The 21,547-nt window shown below is 48.8% G+C and overlaps 1 protein-coding gene across 3 annotated transcripts in view; it reads right to left on the bottom strand.

Moving 5' to 3' along the window:
• The window catches only part of uvssa (UV-stimulated scaffold protein A), a 37,290-nt gene that overhangs the window by 8,846 nt on the left and 6,897 nt on the right, over window positions 1–21,547 (bottom strand). For all 3 annotated transcript variants that reach the window (XM_029255805.1, XM_029255808.1, XM_029255811.1), the window contains exons 8-9: window positions 5,910–6,015; window positions 666–852 (exon numbers count right to left, since the gene is read on the bottom strand). In XM_029255805.1, coding sequence (XP_029111638.1) covers window positions 666–852; window positions 5,910–6,015 — 293 coding nt within the window. The remainder of the gene's footprint in view (window positions 1–665; window positions 853–5,909; window positions 6,016–21,547) is intronic.

Raw genomic sequence — 21,547 nt, 5'->3', positions numbered from 1 at the left:
AATCAGAACTGGCAAGGAAGTGCCTTCACTGAACAGAATACACTGCCTTCTTAAGCATTTGGATCTGATAAAATCTGTATTTATTTTCATCACTGAAACGCTTCCATCCATCCACCTGAGCTGACAGGTAGCTGAGGTCTCCCAGGTCACTCTTCCCAGAGCCCCTGACACGTCTGCAGCTCCTAGCAGTGTCAACATCCTGTGCATCCCAGCAAGAGTCCAAAAGTGAAAGGCTAAAAACTGGTTTTTGCTCCAGTGTGTTGCAATGAACTCCCTCTGTCCCTCAGAGCTGCTGAATTCCTCTCAACATCCAAGAAGGGTCTCAAACCCATCTCCTTCAGAGCCACTTCTCTCCTGAACTCTAACTGCTCCATAGACCCACATCACACCACCCATCACCATAAGTTCTATATACAGCTACTCTGTACCGTGGTATTGGACACACTTGCTGGGGACGCACTGTGGTTTACTCTGAGCTGTACCATGTGTTGGAAAAATATCCACTGAATGAACAAAAGTCAGTGTGAACACGTTTGGCTTAGAGGCGTTTCTTTAGTTTCACTCACACACTGTAAAATATGTTTACAGCTGTTTATTTACACCCCACAACAGGTACCCTGCTGGTGTACGCAGACTGATGCCGATGATGATCCTGATGAAGTTACCTGCTGAGCCGAGCCGAGGGGAAGCGCTCCCTGAGGACTCGCAGGGTGGCGGCCGCACAGGTGGGGTCCTGCTCCTCCTCGCTGATTCTCCTCTTGGACATTTGAGGGGGGGCCGGCCCAGGTGCCGGGACGGACTTTAATAGAGATGAGGAAGATGAGGAGGATGAAGAGGCCAGAGGCTCCAGACCTACACAAGCAAAGGGAAGAGCTGGGTGTAAGTAAGTGCTACTGGCAACAACCCATATGCTCACAGTGCTGGTACCCACACTTTACCCTGTTTTCCCCCACCGCTGCCTGTCCCCCATGTGGGTGGCCTCGCCATTAAGGCCAAGCGAAATTTCAGCTCTGAAACGAAGATCCAAGCCAAGCACCGGGGCTAAATTAAAAGCGACAATGTCTTTAAGCAGCCGTCACCTCGCCAAAATCCCCGCTTTGGACACTTGACCCTCTGCCCCCCCCCCCCAACAGATGAAGATGTGTTTGAAAAAACATAGACGGATTCCTGGGACTCTGTCTGACAGTCAAAGGCACAATGAACAGGGTAAGAGGAGGAATGAACAGCAACACGCACGCACGCACGCACGCACACACACACAGAGCCCAGGCTGACAATAACCAGACATTTCTGTCTACAGTAACACATGCCATAAAACAGTGTCACAGTAAATTAAACAAATCACTGGTGTGAATTACCACAAAAAGTACCAACAGCTCATCTGCACACGACCGCACCTCCACTGAGCGCATGTGGGACTGAGGGCAGTGCACCGCAATCGTCTTTCAAACATATTTCCTTGAATTTTTTTTTTAAAAAAGGTGAAATGGTACACAAATTATTTATTTTTTAAAAAATATTTATTTTAATATTTTAAAGGACTAACTGGCATGAAACATCTAACAGTAACATTATTACAGTAAATGAAGACTTTGTTCTGCATCCTTCCCGTCATATTTAATGATAGATATAAATGCTATCGTACTGCAAGATTAATAACATGTTACAAGGATCGGGGGGGATAAAAAAAATAAATAAATAATGTTGCGGACCCCCCATGATGCCGGTGCCAGGAGGGCAGGCGGTGCGCTCCCTTCACTCTTCAGTACCATGTTGTCCCACAGTTTACTGTGTTTGTGTCAACAATGTGGCACTTTTACTGCCCTCAGTGACACAAAGTGTTTCTACCCGACAGTCTCTGAACTGCATCTGTGCTGCTGGCGAAAAATCACAAATGTACAAATTCAGCAATTTCATTCCCTTCTGTGTATGTAAACAAGGCCATTTTGTCCTGTGAAACAGATTGATAATTGATGTGTAATTAATGATTTCAACATCATATACTGCCACTCAAATTATGTCAGTGCTAAAAATGGGCAGCAGGTGGCGTGCTTCTTAAAGCCCACTCCACTGGACCCAAAGGACCTGGGTTTGAGTCCCACCTCCTGCTGTAGTACCATCAATCACGGTTCTTACCCTGAAGTCAACAGTCACTAACATTGTAACTATGAAGCATTGGTGGACCCACGCGGGTTCGAGGCACAGAGGAAGGCCTCGTAGAGGAGCCTCGCACCCAAGCAGCAGAAAAAACAGTGTTTAAAAAAAAAAAAAAAAAAAAAACGGCGCACATTTGTCACCCGAAGGAGGGCGACGGTGGCGCTGCTCCCGGTGAACCGCGGCACTCTCCATCTCCCTGATTCATTGTGTCATAGTGCACTTCCAGCCAGCGGAATCGTGAAATACTCCCAAATCCTTTCTTTTTCTGTTCAAATTGACCAAAATGGCAGCTATTTGTCTGAAGCAATAAAATTGCAGTGTTGAAGAGATAAATCAATAGCGGGAAATAAAGAGGCCGGGCGGCGGGCGGAGGGCGGCCCGGCAGCCCACTGGTGACGTATTGATTTTCCTGAGTTCAGCAGGCCTTGTAATTAAAATGTAAATTTGAGAAAGAGATTATGTCCTGACAGAGACTCTGGGATTAAGGAGGAGATAAAGGATCTGCTGTGAAAAGCAGTGCCGATGAAAGTGAGCGAGGCTCCCGAGCTCAAGGCCTTCAGTCACACGAGAAGCAGGAAGTGTGGGCCGATGGGGGTGGGGGCGGGGGATGGACAGGAAGCGGGAGAACCGGGCGGTGGGCTCTGCGATCCGTGCGGCGAGCCCCGTACGCAACATGATACAGCGGCACGAGAGCCGTCACCCTGCTAGATCAGAACCCGAGGCCAGCACTTTAGTAAAACAGAGTCCACACAAGAGTCCATCCATACACGACGACCCCTGCAGTGACCAGACAATCGAGTGGTCACAACATTGTTTTTTCATATATTTGCAAGAATTTTTTAAAAAGCAAAAACCTACTTGTTAAACACATCAATTCAACAGCAATTTTAGTACAGATATATAAAGTGAATTTTTCAAGCATACTAATCTCAACGTATAACATAGATATATAAAATGTTTTTTGGAAATGCAAAAATTAGAACAAATTTGTTTGCTCCTCTCTCTCATTAAAAAGTTTTAATTTCTCTCCAGAGGTAGGATACTGGGAAAAATTTAACACAATTCCTTGAATAATAACTTTATTTCAATATGTCAAGTGATTTGTGCGCACATAACTAAATATAGAACACATATACAATATTACAATACTATCACGTGAAAATGATTTAAAAAAGAAACACACACACGGATAGGAAACACTGGAATCATATTAGTCTGGTGATGCGAGGAGGAACCGTCATTAAAATATCAACTTGTGGGGATCCCAGGTGACTGTATAAGGTTACATTCATACGTGTGTGTGTGTGTGTGTGTGTGTGTGCGCGCGCGTGGGGGGGCATCAGAGAGAGAACGCGGTTGGTTAGAGCCAATAAAAGCTGCTGTTTTCCGACACTTTGTGAGCGCAAGTGTGTATGCGTGACCGAAGAGCAGCGGATCCTCTGTGCTTTTGTGTGTGTGTGTGTCTGTCGCTGGCCAGCGGTGGGCCCCGCTTCACGCCCTCGGAGACGCAGGTGGGAGGTGTAAATAACAACAGGGCACTAATGAGCGCTCATTAGCGGCGCTGCGCTGTTCAGTTGCCGTGGCGCCGCCGCCGCTCGTTACGCAGCTCGCTAATCAAAGCCGCGCTCGCGCCGGGGACCCCGCGGGAGCGCGCGCACGAGCGCCAACAAAGGCGAAGGGTTCGGGGCCCCGAGAGCGTCTGTGCAGAGCTGCGTTCGGAGGACACGGCCGACGCGAAGCTCGACGCGAAGCCCGAGCATCACCGCCGCACCTCTCGTACCCGGGGCCCGAGCACGTGCGAACCAAACGTGCGGCGATGGAGCGAACGCGCTTCGCACACACTCACTGTCTGTAGTGACGGAAAAGGGCAGATAATTTTACCACAGTCACTGCAGCGCACTGAAAACGCGGTACTTTCAAGCTTCACTGACACTTGTAATGAACTTCCTGGTCATACCGTTAACTGCACTCAAAGGTCCAAGGAAAGAGACCCATGATATGGGCTCGATGGTGCCAAATACTATAAGTATGAAATACGCGCGAGACAAAACCTAGCGACAGTCACGACTCCAGGTTGGATGAGGCGCAGCGCTTGCGATCGCATTTATAATATGATATTATAACGGGAAAAATAGATTTTTATTGTGTTTTTCACAATTTCTGTTTCACTTCTTCATTTTTTTCCCCAATATCTTTTTAATAACATAATAACACACAATGATGTGAGGGTCCGGACGCTCTGCACACCCCCCCCGGCCCGATATGTGCACATCTATTGTACAGCTGATTCACAATAAATCTCCCTGGCATCGCAAGCGACTCTCACTGAGTAGGCGGGCGTGCGTGCGTGCGTGCGTGCGTGCAAAGCTTTCGATCAGCGAATCGAGTGCAGTCGGATGAAGACGAAGAGATGATTGTGTGACCTCCGTTGTTCTACTCTACTAGCTACACCGACTAGTTAACCCAGACCCCGGTCACCCCCCATCCCACCCCAGTTTGACCTCCTGGTGTTAATTAAGTGTGCGAACACTGTCAATAAGCAATAAATGTTCGAACAGCACAGCGCTCAGGCTGTGGCACATGCAGATAATCATTTAAAATACACACACACACACACATTTTCAGAACCGCTTGTCCCATACGGGGTCACGGGAAACCGGAGCCTACCCGGTAACACAGGGCGTAAGGCCGGAGGGGGAGGGGACACACCCAGGACGGGACGCCAGTCCATCACAAGGCACCCCAAGCGGGACTCGAACCACAGACCCACTGAAGAGCAGGACCCGGTCCAACCCACTGCGCCACCGCGCCCCTGGGCATCATTTAAAATAATCATTCCAAAATTGACAAAAAAGGAACAGAACACAAAAAAGTCACCTTTGCTAAATTTGAAATTATTTACTTGCATAAAAGTATTAACAACACAAAATTTAGGGGGAAAAAGCTTTATAAAATAGGCAGCACAATGGCGCAGCAGGTAGCGCCGCCACCTCACAGCAGCAGAGGTGTTTGAGTGTAGGTTTGAACCCCACTCGGTCTGAGTGGACTTCGCATGCTCTGTCCATGTCTGCATGGGTTTCCTCTGGGTGCTCTGGTTTCCTCCGATAGTCTAAAGGCATGCAGATCGGGTGAACTGATCACTTTACCTTCAACGTGTAACTGTCTGTCTGTCTGTCTGTCTGTCTGTCTCTGTGTGTGTGTGTGTGTGTGTGTGTGTGTGTGTGTGTGTGTGTGTGTGTGTGTGTGTGTGTGTGTGTGTGGCTACCCTGCAATAAACTGGTGTACCATCCAGTGTGCACCCTCCAGCCTCACACCCAATGATTTGGGATGGGCTCTGGACTGCCGTGACCCTGCTCAGAACAAGCGGTCATGGAAAGTGAGTGTGTACAATGTATGTATTTTATATTTTTAACACAATCACAGATTTGGTAAGGAAGCACAGTAACATCTTCCAACACACCATGTCTATTTTATTGTCATATTTGGTCATATTACGTAGTAGTTTGTCCACACAAAACACGGTATTTACATGTAACAATATTACCATGTGAAGACCATTTAAAAAAGTAAAGAAGTAAAGGACACCTTGTTATGTGACCATGGAATGAGGGCTCAATCGTACGCCTGGACCCCCCTCCTCCTTAGTTCGGTCACATGATAACGAGCGGTTCGACTCTCCAAGGGCTCTCTGTTTTGTGTGTGTGTGTGTGTGTGTGTGTGTGTACGTACACCGCGCAGCTGGCTAAACTCACCGTATTCGGCACGAAGGTGGTCTGGAATGTGTGGCTCAAAGCCCTCCTTCTCGGGGACCTCCTCGAAATCGTCCTCGTCCTCCTCTCCCTCCGCTGCCGCCTTCATCTGGAGTGTCAACACAAGGCCGGTTCCAGTTACACAGAGCTCAGCGAGAGCCATTAAAAACACACACGTGCCAAGCTCACACAGCTCACACACACGCCACCCCAGATAGGGTGAGAACCCAGAGACGCCAACCAGTGAACATGAGCAGAGCATGCACTGCAGATGACTCATACCAGAAACATCTGTGTGTGCGCGTGTCTAGGGTGTATCCCTCCTCACAGCATCCACAGTTAAACATCAACACAAACACACAGTGTGTGTGACACACTAACCCGAAGAAACAAAACCATTAAAGAGTCCCATCAGTGAGTTGGGAAATGGAACAGATTCAGACCTGGAGACACGGATGTGGGGGCAGCTGGTACTGTAATGGTTAGAGCTGCTACCTCTGGACCCAAAAGTTACAGGTTCAAATCCCACCTCCAGTTGCAGTACCCTATGAGCAATGTGAGAGTTCCTGGAGTAGTTAGGCAATCAGGAGAGAAGTGGCTCTGAAAGGGATGGGTTTGAGACCCTTCTGGGGTGCTGAGAGGGATTCAGCAGCTCTGAGGGCAGTGGGAGCTCACCACATTGGAGCCCAAACTGAGAACCTGCACACCTTAGGTTTTGTACGGTCAGGGGGCCAGGAGCTCAGCCCTCTTGCTGGGGTGTAAGCAGTGATCATTGGGACACACACCCTTGCACTATCTTGCACATCGTAACCAAAGTGTTTCCACTTGCCACGGGAAGCCACCAGAGATACACGGGAATGCTTTGGCAGGTCAAACACTTCCTGTACTGTGGTACTCTCCTTTAAAATGGAATAACGGGTATGAGAGGCTCACGCTCACAGTTGAACAGTGTGTTTCCTGCGCTCCTCCGCCCTCTGTGCGCTCGGCTTGTTTGCAGACAGTTTAAAGGGGAATTAGGAGCCCATCAGCGGGTCCCTTTAAGCTGATTAACGCCAAGGGGGGGAGATGGGGGGCGGCCAGCGCCGTGTCCCTCTGCGGCCTTCGGAGATTTACCGCGCAGGAAAGGCAAACTCTGCAGTAATGTAGGATGTGTGAATATTTTAATTCAAGGAACTAATGGAATTTCCAGTTGACCACTTCCAATAGTTCTTCTCACTGGTGGGGTCTATTAATTGCGACTAGATATAGGACGCTGGGTTATGGTCCCGCCCCAACCGCCCCAACCCCCCGGTGACGGAAGTGAGACCGGATGTGGGGTTAAACCGCACCTCAAGTTGACCACACCGCTGCTGAAAGAGCCGAACGGGCTATAATTAAAGCATCATGCGCACGTGACCGTGCCACAGGGGGTGGGGGTGTGCGGTTATGTGACTCGCTCCACTCCTGTCCAACTTGTCATGTACGAGACGTTTCGAAGCCCTTTGACGTGATGGTACTTCTGCTAGACGCAAGGAAGAAATGTTTTACAGCACATTTTACGACAGTACTAAGTTGGGTACAGTCTGATATTTAAAGTTACCTGCGCAAATACCAGTGTTCCTTCGGATTCTGCGCTCCCAGAAACATTTTTCTTATGTATTCAGAGTTCGAACATTATTCAACATTCATCCATCCATCCATCTTCCTCCGCTTTATCCGGGGCCGGGTCGCGGGGGCAGCAGTCCGAGCAGAGTACTCCAGACTTCCCTCTCCCCGCACACCTCCTCCAGTTCCTCTGGGGGAACCCCAAGGCGTTCCCAGGCCAGCCGGGAGACATAGTCTCTCCAACGTGTCCTGGGTCTGCCCCGAGGTCTCCTCCCAGTGGGACAAGCCCAGAACACCTCCCCAGGGAGGCGTCCAGGAGGCATCCGGAACAGATGCCCGAGCCACCTCAACTGGCTCCTCTCGATGCGGAGGAGCAGCGGCTCTACTCCGAGCTCCTCCCGGGTGACTGAGCTCCTCACCCTATCCCTAAGGGTGCGCCCAGCCACTCTGCGGAGGAAACTCATTTCTGCCGCTTGTATCCGCGATCTCATTCTTTCGGTCATGATCCAGAGTTCATGACCATAGGTGAGGGTAGGAACGTAGATCGACCGGTAAATTGAGAGCTTCGCCTTACGACTCAGCTCCCTCTTCACCACAACAGACCGGTACAATGACCGCATTACTGCGGACGCCGCACCGATCCGCCTGTCAACCTGCCGCTCCATTTTTCCCTCACTCGTGAACAAGACCCCGAGATACTTAAACTCCTCCACTTGAGGGAGCAACTCCCCCCTAACCCGGAGGGAGCAATCCACCTTTTTCCGACTGAGAACCATGGCCTCGGATTTGGAGGTGCTGATTCTCATCCCCGCCGCTTCGCACTCGGCTGCAAACCTCCCCAGTGCACGCTGCAAGTCTTGACTTGATGAAGCCAACAGGACCACATCGTCCGCAAAAAGCAGAGACGAGATCTCGCGGCCACCAAAGCAGACACCCTCCGTTCCCTGACTGCGCCTAGAAATTCTGTCCATAAAGATAATGAACAGAATCGGTGACAAAGGGCAGCCCTGGCGGAGTCCAACATGCACCGGGAAAAGGTCTGACTTACTGCCGGCAATGCGAACCAAGCTCCTGCTCCGGTCATACAGGGAACGAACAGCCCGTAGCAACGAGCCCCGAACCCCATAATCCCGAAGTACCCCCCACAGGATGCCACGAGGGACACGGTCGAATGCCTTCTCCAGGTCCACAAAACACATATGGACTGGTTGGGCAAACTCCCACGAACCCTCCAGCACCCTAGTGAGGGTATAGAGCTGGTCCAGTGTTCCACGGCCAGGGCGAAAACCGCATTGCTCCTCCTGGATCCGAGGTTCGACTATCGGTCGGATTCTCCTTTCCAGTACCCTGGCATAGACTTTCCCAGGGAGGCTAAGGAGTGTGATCCCCCTGTAGTTGGAACACAATCTCCGGTCCCCCTTCTTAAAAAGAGGGACCACCACCCCGGTCTGCCAGTCCAGAGGCACCGTTCCCGAACTCCACGCGATGCTGCAGAGGCGTGTCAGCCAAGACAGCCCCACAACATCCAGAGACTTGAGAAACTCTGGGCGGATCTCATCCACCCCCGGAGCCTTGCCACCGAGGAGTTTTTTGACTACCTCAGCAACTTCAGCCAGGGTAATGCACGAGCCCCCCCCCGAGTCCCCAGCCTCAGCTTCCTCTACGGAAGGCGTGTCGGAGGGATTGAGGAGATCCTCAAAGTACTCCTTCCACCGCCCGAGAACATCCTCAGCTGAGGTCAGCAGCGCACCACTTCCACTGTAAACAGTGTTCGTGGAACACCGCTTCCCCCCTCTGAGTCGCCGGACGGTTTGCCAGAATCTCTTTGAGGCCGACCGAAAGTCTTCCTCCATGGCCTCACCGAACTCCTCCCAAGCCCGAGTTTTTGCCGCGGCGACTGCCAGAGCCGCACTCCGTTTGGCCCGTCGGTACCTGTCAGCTGCTTCAGGAGTCCCATGAGCCAACCAGGCCCGATAGAACTCCTTCTTCAGCTTGACGGCATCCCTTACTTCCGGTGTCCACCACCGTGTTCGGGGATTGCCGCCGCGACAGGCGCCGGAGACCTTATGGCCGCAGCTCCGAACCGCCGCACCGACAATGGAGGAGCGGAACATAGTCCATTCGGACTCAATGTCCCCCACCTCCCTCGGGACCTGGTTGAAGCTCTGTCGGAGGTGGGAGTTGAAGACCTCTCTGACAGGGGCCTCCGCCAAACGTTCCCAACAGACCCTCACTATGCGTTTGGGCCTGCCAGGTCTATCCAGCTTTTTCCCCCGCCATCGAATCCAACTCACCACCAGGTGGTGATCAGTTGACAGCTCAGCCCCTCTCTTCACCCGAGTGTCCAAGACATATGGCCGAAGGTCAGAAGAAACGACTACAAAGTCGATCATCGACCTCCAACCTAGGGTGTCCTGGTGCCAAGTGCACTGGTGGACACCCTTATGCATGAACATGGTGTTCGTTATGGATAAACCGCGACTAGCACAGAAATCCAATAACAACTCACCACTCGGGTTCAGATCAGGGAGGCCGTTCCTCCCAATCACGCCCCTCCAGGTATCACTGTCGCTGCCCACGTGGGCGTTAAAGTCCCCCAGTAGAACGACAGAGTCCCCAGTGGGAGCGCTTTCCAGCACGCCCCCCAAGGACTCTAAAAAGGCCGGGTACTCTACACTGCCGCTAGGCGCATAAGCACAAACGACAGTGAGAGACCGTTCCCTGACCCGAAGGCGTAGGGAGATGACCCTCTCATTCACCGGGGTAGACTCCAACACATGGCGGCTGAACTGGGGGGCTATTAATAAGCCCACACCAGCCCGCCGCCTCTCACCTTGGGCAACGCCAGAATAGTGGAGAGTCCACCCTCGATCGAGTAGAGTGGTTCCAGAGCCCAAGCTGTGAGTGGAAGTGAGCCCGACTATATCTAGACGGTATCTCTCAACTTCCCGCACCAGCTCAGGCTCCTTCCCCGCCAGTGAGGTGACATTCCAAGTCCCAAAAACCAGAGTTGGCGCCCGAGGTTTGGGTCGGCCGGGCACTCGGCCCCGACCACCGCCCAACTCACAATGCACCGGCCCCTTACGGTTTCTCCGGCAGGTGGTGAGCCCACCGAAGAGCGGCTCCACGTTATGGCTTCGGGCTGAGCCCGGCCAGGCCCCGTGGGCATAGACCTGGCCACCAGGCGCTCGCATGCGAGCCCCCCCCCCAGGCCTGGCTCCAGGGTGGGGCCCCGGTGACCCCATACCGGGCGGGGTAAACGGACGCCTTGCTTTTTCCTTCATAAGGGGTTTTTGAACCGCGCTTTGTCTCGTCTGTCATCCAGGACCTGTCTGCCATGGGAGACCCTACCAGGGGCATGTAGCCCCAGACAACATAGCTCCTGGACTCATTCAGGCACTCAAACCCCTCCACCACGATAAGGTGGCGGTTCACGGAGGAGTATTCAACATTCATTTAAACTATATTTCTTTCTTCCTAGAAAAGTATTAAAAGTAACAGAGCGATGCATGTGGTCACGTGAGGTCCAGTGGCGAGCAGATTAAACGCATTAAGACGAGCGTCGATGAGACCGCTACAGTACTTCAGAGAGTAGTGTAAATTCAGAGTATGTACTGTAATGAACCAGCTCATTAGTGATGTAAAATCCACCACTTTTCTGCTCCCTGGAGTGAACGCAGTTTGTAAGCAGAGCCAATCATTCGGCGTGCAGCGCATGCGCACGAAACAGCGCCGTGACTGCAGCCTTGCAGCGTTACACCTGTTACAGCGTGGAGGGAGTCCCGCTCAGCGCCGTGGTCAGATGGTCAGATGGTCAGTGCCCCGTCGGCGAGATCTTTTTTCTAATAACTACCCCCCAAGAGGAGCGAAAGCGCCCCTGCCCCCCCCGACCCCTTTGTGTGCCCATGCTAATCCGTGTCTTTTATTAGTGCCCCCACACAAAGGGGCGGCGAGCCCAAAGCAGGCTTACGGACGTGGAGATAAGGGGTAAAGGGGGGGGGGGGTGTGGCGCGCGCCCCCAGCTCGCCGGCAAGCGGGCAACGAGTCCCGGTGTGAGCGCGCGCCGCGCTGATAACGCACACCTAAATCCAGGGCACAAAGGGAGGGGTCGGCGCCGAAGCACCTGGTCACGCCGCGATACGGGGGGCCGCGACCCCGCGGGCCGCCGCGCCGCTCTCGCGCTCACTCGGCTTAGCGCTATCAGATGGGTCTCGCGCGCTGAGCGGCGGCCAACAAAAGCCACGTGTTGGACCTTGAGCCGCTTCTCAACAGCGCGGGGACCTCGAGGCTCTTGTGAGCTCTTGCTAAACACTCGGTTTCCAACCCCCCCGGCCCGTACCGGGGGGCACCTTGGTCCTTGCGTCTTTGTGTACCATGGTATTTTTCTGTACATTTCATCATCACGACTGCACTCAGCCGGGGGAGGTGGGTGCAGCCCTGTAAACTCACTGATCGTTCCAGCCAGGGTTTCATCCATGCCATTTTTTTAAACAAATTATTTTGACACCAGAGTAATACTGTATACATGTAAACGAAACGATTCCATTCTAATAAACAAACCATCACGTGACTAAAATGAGACAAAGTAGTTGTATCATGTTGGCTAGAGACACTTCATCACCCAGTATTTCTGTATAATATTCCCATGTTATTGCTGAGTTTACAGCAAGTAAACCACTTGTTTAAAAAAGTGAACTTTTAACAGTTTGTGCTCCACATTTTTATAATTTTCTTTTTTTTTTTTTTTAACAATTCTGGAGAACACAGTGAAAAGTCAATTCTGTGATGCACTGTAGTGCCCAGTGTTCCCACTCTTTGGTCACTGTAGTGTTCTTTACTTTGATGTAACTCGACTTAATTCTCCTTTTTAACAACGAAAAAATGCCATGTAATTTAGTTCCTGTGTTTGAGTGATCATTCACATTTATTCAAGTCACATTAAGCCATTTACCATGATTTACTAATCTATGCAGCAGAGTAACTTTTCTGTATCAATTCAGGCTAAATCGAGAGCACTGGAGCAGTGGGTGGGATTCAAACCCGGGCTCTTCGAGCACAAGGTGGCAGCTCTGACTGCTACACCCCCTGCTGGCCCTGCTGCATATAACACTGAAAACTGTAATCGCATCATAATAAGAAGCCTAGTTCCTGCACGCCGTTGCCACGGACGCGTCGCCACAGCTCCCGCCGCGCCCTCCGCCTCCCCCCCATCCATCAGGGCCTGTAAGTTGTGTTATCACTGCAGCACTAATCAAAGGGGAGAAGTGTCACCAGCGCTGACCTGTGAAAGCTCCTAATTATACTGCTCAGAAGTGACAGGGACACTTAACTTCCCGGCGCCGTAAATGACCACCATCAATCTCGCTGGAATAACAATGAGGCGCCGGGCCGAAAATGATTTTTGGTATAGAATCCGAGCGGGGAATTTATGAAAGGTGAAAAGCAACCCAAGGTTTTTTTTTTTTTTTTTGCCGCTGATGTGTGTGTGTGCGGGAACCGAGGCCGAGCGAGCGCTAAACACAATTTATGCCTTTTAATTTCGAGCGAAGGTAGCGCCTAAGAGCTGCCCCCACGCTACAATGCATAAGTGAGGGGCGCTTTAAATACTGGGGTCATTTTCATAAAGCATCACACAGAGCGCTGCGCCAGTGCCCTTCACTGCGGAGGGCATTGCCTCTAGTGCGCTGGAGGGCTCTGTCTCTCACTCACACACACACACACACACACACACACACACACACACACACACACACACACACACACACACACACACACACACACACACACACACACACTTCTCCATCTATAATGTGCAATTGATCCCCAATTGGCTCATCCTTCTGGTATAGAACAAAGAAAGGTGATTTACCCTTCACTGTCTTTAGATGGACTCAAGTCCAAACAGTCCAAATGCAGAGACCAAAACAGTCCGAATGCAGAGAGACCAAATCAGTCCAAACAGCCGCTCACACACACAGCCCTGTAAGCAGACTAGCAAAGTACCCTGTACTTAGTGCAAAAGATAATTATTATTGATTATCATATTTGTTGAGAATGTAATATATTTGCCGTGCTTTTGGTTCATTACAGATCTGTACTGCTGAGAGTTGTCGTGGGAGGTGTGCCGAGTGGCAGACAATAATGAGCAATTAATTGATCTCACTAATTAATTGTCTCTTAATTCAATAAGACATCTGCTTTTAATAATGAACCACATCCCTATTTTGACAACTTATAATTGTTAATAACCGTTATAATTAATTACATTTGTATGCATCGCCACATTTGCCATTGGTAATTTCATGGGGCATAATGAGCAGGAAGCTGATTGAATAGCTTCCATCTGCATCCAAAGGCATTGGGCCCCGGGGGGGGGGGGGGCAGGATTGAGGGGAGGGGCGCATGCCATTGCAGCTCATACTACGACTCTCTGCCCTCTCAGCTGCAAGACATTCAAAAAATTGCTGCGCAAAATGAATAAAAGGGCTTCTAACATTACAGTGTACCGAACAAAACTGTGCTTTTGTTCCTCCAGCAGGGGGCGTACTGTTTAGAGCTGTAACCATGCAGCCTGAAGATCCCAGGTTCAAATTCCTGCTCCTTTAGTAGCAGCCTTCATTAAGAATTTTCACCTTGAATTGCTCTAGATACACTACCCTGCAGTGTAAATGGGGGGGGGGGTTAAAAAAAAAAAAAAAAAAATCACTGTACACTTGATATTCCAACACTGTAAACTGCGTTGGACAAAGGGGCTGGGTAACTAAAGGTTAATAATTCATTCCATTTGTTTTTAGATCTCCAGAAAAATGGGGAATTTTACTCCTAGTTATTAACATCAAAGGTGATTTACAGGATTTACTAATCCATGAAGCAGCTTATTATTAATGAAACCGACAACCTCCCGGTTACAAGTGTGTGACCACTACGCCCCCTGCAGCTCAAACCTCGTTTTTGTTTAGCTTCAGTTCCATTGTGATGCGCCCTCCTCCCGGACACCTGGAGCCCCTGACTCTTTGCTTCTTTGTGGCTCAGCGAGTAGCACTGGTGCCTTGCAGCTCCTGAGAGGTTTATACTGTGTTTATTGAAACAAAATTTCTCAGTAAACACAGTTTAAGGGAATGAAAGATGACGGTGACACAGAAATACCGTGTTGGAAGATGGTGCATTTATAACGCTTCTTTATGAAATATAGATTTATAATACACACACACAGACACACATTTTCTGAACCGCTTGTCCCATACAGGGTTGCGGGGAGCCGGTACTCAGGGCGTAAGGCCAGAGGGGGGAGGGGACGCCAGTCCGCCGCAACGCACCCTAAGCAGGACTCGAACCCCAGACCCACCAGAGAGCAGGACCCGGTCCAACCCACTGCGCCACCGCGCCCCCCCACATTTATAAGATTGTTGTTAATATTATTTGTTATGAAGTTCATTACTTGAAATATTGAATTAAAGTGATTTAAAAAATCATTAAACCATTTTTTGTCTCCAAAATAATGGAAAATTTAAAAAAAAATATACTGTATTTATATATACATAATAAATGTATAGGCCTATATATAAAAAATAACATTCTGATGTACCAGACTGTGCAGTCAGTCAATGGTGAACAGCGGTCAAACTGTAGTACCGTTCACTAAGAGCACTGTGCAGGTCCTCTCTTTCATTATTTACACTATTTACACTTTCCCCCAAAGCAACTACACTGTTTTGCTGCTTTCTCTGATTTACCCATTTCTACAGCATGGTAAATGTTACTGTCAACTGTACCGTTTTCAGCATGTGTACTTTGATCAGGAGTACTAGAGCGGGCAGTGGGATCCGAACCTGGGTCCATCGAGTCCAAAGGTGGTAGCTGTAAACATTACGCCACCTGCAGGTGACCTAACGTGTGTTTCAGGTGAACTGGTAACTCTAAACGGCCTAATGTGTGCGTATGTGTGTGACGTTGTTCTGCTATACAGATGTGTGAATGACTATAGGAACTTTACTGTACTGTAGGGTATCGAACACCAAGTCACCTTGGACTACGGTGTTAAATCATAGTTAATGATCACTGTACTTTACTTTGGAGAAAAGTGTGTGATAAATGTTTAAATGCAAATGATTATGATACTACCCCCCACCCTCACGGAGCTTCCTCTTTCCCCTCCTCCTCCTCCTCGTGGGCCGCGTGACGGAGTGTGTGCGCGCGCAGGGAGCCCATGCCCGCCTGTGACATTACTCCTGCTCGCCATTACACTCCTTCATGGGCACAGATAGCAGCGCCGCAGCACAAGATTAACGCTGCTACTTTGTTTATTCTGGTTGCAGTTTTTAAATCCAAAAGTGTTATTTCTGTCCTGATAGATTAAAAACCAAAGCAAAAAGATTACAACCGCACTCAAAAATTCCCGGCCAACGAAAAGTATTTTATTTTTAATGCACTTTAATTCTGCTGCGATAATATCAAGGCTGTCAGCCCGGAGAAGCAGCACAATAACTCTCTGTAGAGATGCGTGTGGCTGAGCGCGCCTTCCGGAAGCTTCCTGCTGACACAAGGCCGCCACCACTGCCACTGCCGGGCGCCACGCTCTGCGCCCACACATTTATATTCAGTGTGTCGCGCTCCCTCGACCCTTCAGCCCAACAGAGAAGTGTGTCAGCATGAGCGCAGCTGCTTAGTGGTAAGAACCTAAGGAAAAGTTACCTAGTTACCCATTCATTCATTCATTCATTCATTCATTCATCTTACACTTTCCCCCAAAGTAACATGGTGTTACTTTTACAAATGGCATTGCCCTTTATCGGTAAATCACTTAAATGTCAGATAAATAAGAGTGTAGGTGAAGTACACCACGGTTGCATGGGGTTAGGGTCGGCTATGTGCTGTCGACTCGAATTTGACTCGCATGGACTGCTCGTATTCATGGTAGGGAAAGGGTACAGGAGTGGTTTCGCGTTGCCTTCTCCAGCAAGTGTCTCCGGATTACGGTGACATTTGCATCTATTCCTTTAGCAACTGCTGTCCCCAAAGTGACGTACAGTGATTATTAACTAGTATTTTATCGGAGTCCAAGGGGCCTTACAGCGTTAGACAGTACAGCACAGTAAAACAAATGTGGTCATTTACACATCTGTACAACAGCAGTGTAACACACAGACACAGTAAAATCACAAGGACGATTAACCTGTCCTCTGGAAAAACATCTTTGGACTGTGAGAGGAAACCAGAGCACCATGAGGAAACTCCTCAGACCGAGCAGGTATTGAACGTATGGTCCAAATGTACAGCCCAGGAGCTGTGAGACACCAGTGCTACCTGCTGCGCCACCATTACAGACGTTCCACCAAAACTGAGCCCATCAACATGACCCCTAGCCCCGCACCCGCACAGTGGTTCGAGGTCTTTACCGTAGTATGCACTCTTGAAAGCGGCCCGTTCCAGTTCCGTCCCTCCCCCTGCCAAACAGTTGAGGCCGAGATAATGAGGTTCTCACTAAACATGCACCACTTACCAGGAAAAACACATTCCATGCAAATAAAGGGCGTCTCGGTCCCTCTTATATATTTCGCAGCGTCTAATTAAGTGAGTAAGCGCTCTCGATTGCTCTCGGGCCCAGAGGCTCCGCTGCGACCGCCGCGCTGCAGCTGCTTAAATAACTCTGTTATCCTTTTAAAAAACGATCCTCGCAGGCCGCCTCAGACAACTCAACTCTAAACTTCATTTGTCTTTTAGCAAGTTTGATGGCTATGCATTTAAAAACCCATTCCATCTTATAAACTAAAAATTAAATGTACTCAGCTGTGATGGCGCTCCGCGCATCTGCTATTTATATGCTAATACACTTCTCTTACTGGAAGGTCCCGCAAATTATTACAGCAAACCAATAACTCAGGCGCACCGGCGCTCCTCCTTTCTGCCTGCTGCGGCGGGAGGGACAGTACGCGGAGCAGCGGGTTCGAGAAGGGCCTCATTCTCTCATATGTTACACTACCTGAACATGTCCTCGTTTATCTGACGCTTTTCTCCAAAGTGACTTACACTGTTAATGTACCTACAGTTATTTACCCATTTACACAGCTGGCTAGTTTTACTGGAGCAATACAGGGTATGTACCTTCCTCAGGGGTACTACAGCTGGAGGTGAGATTCGAACCTGCGACCTTTGGGTCCAAAGGCGGCAGCTGTACCCGTTATGAAAGGTAACAGTGAGAAGCGCGGTACAGAAGGGCACCGGGAACGTGTACAGGGCACTCCGCTCTGAAAGGGACACCGCATGGCCAACTGTGGAAATGTACCTGCTGCTATTCCATGTTTTTTTTTTTTAAATATTATATTGTCCATCATTACGAGACCAGACTACTTGGCGGAGGGGTTATTACAATGTATCATATGCATGATTTCTAAGAATCATTTTGACATGACTATAATTCCCCCTCCGTCCAATTTCAACAACCACTTGTCCTGACAGTCATCTTATTAATTGTAAAGAAAACGGTTTGCTTTAACAAATTTAAAAATATTTTTGTGTACCGTATTTTGACTCGATATTTGTACGAGTGTCATAATGAGAGGGAGCAGAACATAGCGATGCCTGCCAATTCTTCATTTGCAACAAATATTAGTTACGTATTGAGAGTTTTATGCTTGACAGGCACTTGAAATATTTAAAGTGATTTCTTTTTAATAGTTTGCCGATTAACTGACCACTGAAGAGAAAAATTACGGTCATGATGCCATTTTGAAAAGTGGCGCTGCTATAATGACACTTCATTACCACATCTGTATTTAAATTCAATTTAAAAAAAAAAGTGCTCCAACAGGTTTTGCCAAGTAAATCTCTTCAAATGTTAAAATGCTGTTTTTTTTTTATTCATTGCGATTCCTTGGACTGTCCAGTCATTCCCCTGTAAAGCAGTGGAATGTGCAGCATATGTTGATTGTAACTATTACACTGCTTTCAATGAATAGCAATGAATTATGAATGCAGAAAGGGATTGACCCCAGAGCGGTGCCCTGAGGAACGCCCACATTGTGTGACAAGAGCTGATCGCCAGCGGGCACTGTACGCCTTTTACGGCACCCTACACACTTAACAGCCCCCTGTACAGCACCCTACACACTGTATACCCTTTACAGCACCCTACACACTGTATACCCTTTACAGCACCATACAAACTTAACAGCCCCCGTACAGCACCTTTCACACTCTATACCCTATACAGCACCCTACACACCCTGTACAGCACCCTACACACTGTACCCCCTCCCTGATCGCATGCTGATGGGCAAGAACAAGTAACCGCCTGGTCGCTCACCGTTTATCTGGAGCTTTCCAAAGAGAAAAAGCACAAAAGCACATCAATTACTGCTCCTCGCACTGTGCTGATAAGATGCCTTATCTGGGTAAACAATGCAATATTCCCCCTCACTGCATGTGCAATGAGCTCTGCTTTTTGGAAGTTAAAAAGGTGCCTGCTTTACAAATCTCTGCTCTTCTCGGGTCTCTTACAAGAACCTTCAGTGACCAATAATTAAGGTGCATGAGATAATATCCCCACATCTACATGTCGGGGTGGGGGTGGGCCTGCTGTGGGACATTTGCGCTTTTCCACTTCCTGAGATGAAACGGCGCACGAGACACAGCTCACCATGATAGCAAAAGCTATATCCGTCAGACACAGTAAGGCCTGGACAAGTCAGGTGTTCATTCACGGAGGAACCTGAGGCGAATAGGTTCTTCACCCCCTAAATCATTACCCTTCAGACGAAGCTAAAATATTCTAAATAAATACGTCTATTTACATGATTATGCAGCACTGTATTAACCACTATATGTATGCTTAGTTGATATGTAAAATGTACAGAGTTCACCCTCACATAACCGGACTGACTGGTTAAGATGTGATTTTTTTCTTTTTTTTTTTTTTTAAAATCATTTTCAGATGATGGTAACCTTGTAATAAACAAAATATTGAATCTCAAAAAGTTTTTTTTTGCCTTTTGTATTTACATTTATTCATTTAGCTGATGCTTTTCTCAAAAACAACTTACAATGTTAAGGTTACAATTATTTATCCATTTATACATCTGGGTAATTTTACTGGAGCAATTTCAGGGTAAATACCTTGCTTAAGGGTACTACTACAGCTGGAGATTGAACCTTCAGCCTTTGGATCTGAAGGCAGTGACTAACCACTACACTGCCAGCTATCCAGTATTTAAAGTTGTGTCTGCAAAACATTTCAAATATCAAAATAACTTTTCTTCAACGAATTCTGTTTCGTACTGGTGATCAAACAATTCCTCCTTCCTTATTACTTAAATTAAAAATAACACCGTGGTGCACTGGGCTGTGCGGTCATGTGCAAACGAGCCGATTCCAGAAGGAGGAGGCGACAGCGCAGTGGACAAACACACACTGCAGTGCTGAATTTCCAGAACACGGAGCTGTACAAAAGCTGATCTGAGGCCAGTTAAGGGACAAAAAGTGGCCCTCGGAAAGGCTTCCCGAGTCACGTAGCCGTTGCGTCGAGTCGAGTCCCGCTGCCGGGCCCAGGGGAGCCGCGAGCCGCACCCTACAGTATCGGCGCCCCGACACTTCTCCGGCACCGCTGCGGGGATGGATCGGCAGCAGCGATCATTTCACGTTCTGATTTCTCATCTCATTTTTTCTCTAATCAGCGCAGGTTTATTGCGTCGGAAAAGCAATTGCGTCTGTGTCAGAGTGGTGATAAAGCGAATAAAGTAATGGAATGCTTTTAAGGGAGAATGGGAAAAACTAATTATGATAAAGGACTCGGGTTGTTTCTTTATCACAAAGCCGAGCCTTTCTGCATTGGGAATGGGCCTGACAGTGATAAACCCATATGCAGAGCAGAGCGCCACTTTGTCAATGTCACCCGGCTCCGCTCCCTCAAACCTTCCGCCTCTTTTACCCGCTGCAAACGGATATATCGGCTGTCATAATTACATCTCATAACTTCTTTATCCGTTACCCTGTGGAAAGGCGGGCTGGGCGCTCGCATGGGACGACAACTGTCCCGCGTAATGACTCCTCCACGCTAACGTAGGGCAGATGGGCCGAAACACCTGCATCATTACATCCAGAACAAACATTCAACTGTTTATTACTGCTGAGCTTACCCACCCACAGCACAACAGGATGCTCAACTATACTTCCAATCCTTAAAAAACTGATGAAATTATGTATTTCTGCAATTTATATAGCAGCCTGCATGTACAGTACTGTGCAAAAGTCTTAGGCACTTAAATGTTTCACAGAAATATTTGTTTTAGACGGTTATTTAATGTCTTCTGCTTTAGTGTCAATGGGAAACAGCATATTTTAGATTTCCAAGCATTCCTTTTGCAAAAAGTTAGAGTATTACAGTAAGGGTTTTGTATGTCGTTAAAGAAAGAATGTATACACACACACACACACACACACACACACACACACACACACACACACACTGTCTGAGACAGCTTATCCCAAGTGGGGTCCTGGCGACACAGGGCGCAAGGCTGGAAGGGGAGGGGACACCCCCAGGATGGGACGCAAGTCCATCGCAAGGCAACCCAAGCAGGACTCGAACCCTAGACCCGCCAGAGAGCAGGACCCGGCCAAGCCCGCTGCGACCCCGCTCGGGACAAGAGGTTGTTGATGCTGGATGGTTACTAAGCTTTGTAGGAAATTTATTAATTAAGAGCATTATTTTTGGAAGCATTCCCACTTTATAGTTTTTTTTTCCTCCAACCAAGTCCCTAAAACTGTTGCACAGTACTATATGTACCGTACATCTTTCCAGGTCTTTAAGCAGTGCTTCTGCCAGACATACTAGAGTAACATACCACACATCTAAGCAGGTCATATAGGTTGGGATCCACTTCTTATCGACAGGCATCATTGTAGTCACACACAGGCACAATTACACATAACATAGCTCTCCAGTGTAGGAGGACAGGAATACACACACACACACACACACACACACACACACACACACACACACACCCCTTATTCAAAACAGTCAATGAGACAAACAGCCACTCAAGGAGATCCTATATCAA

The sequence above is a fragment of the Scleropages formosus genome, chromosome 1 (assembly GCF_900964775.1).
Source record: "Scleropages formosus chromosome 1, fSclFor1.1, whole genome shotgun sequence".
NCBI classification, from domain to species: domain Eukaryota; kingdom Metazoa; phylum Chordata; class Actinopteri; order Osteoglossiformes; family Osteoglossidae; genus Scleropages; species Scleropages formosus.
The sequence above is the reverse complement of the archived record's forward strand: the minus strand, read 5'-3'. Positions and strand labels throughout refer to the sequence as shown.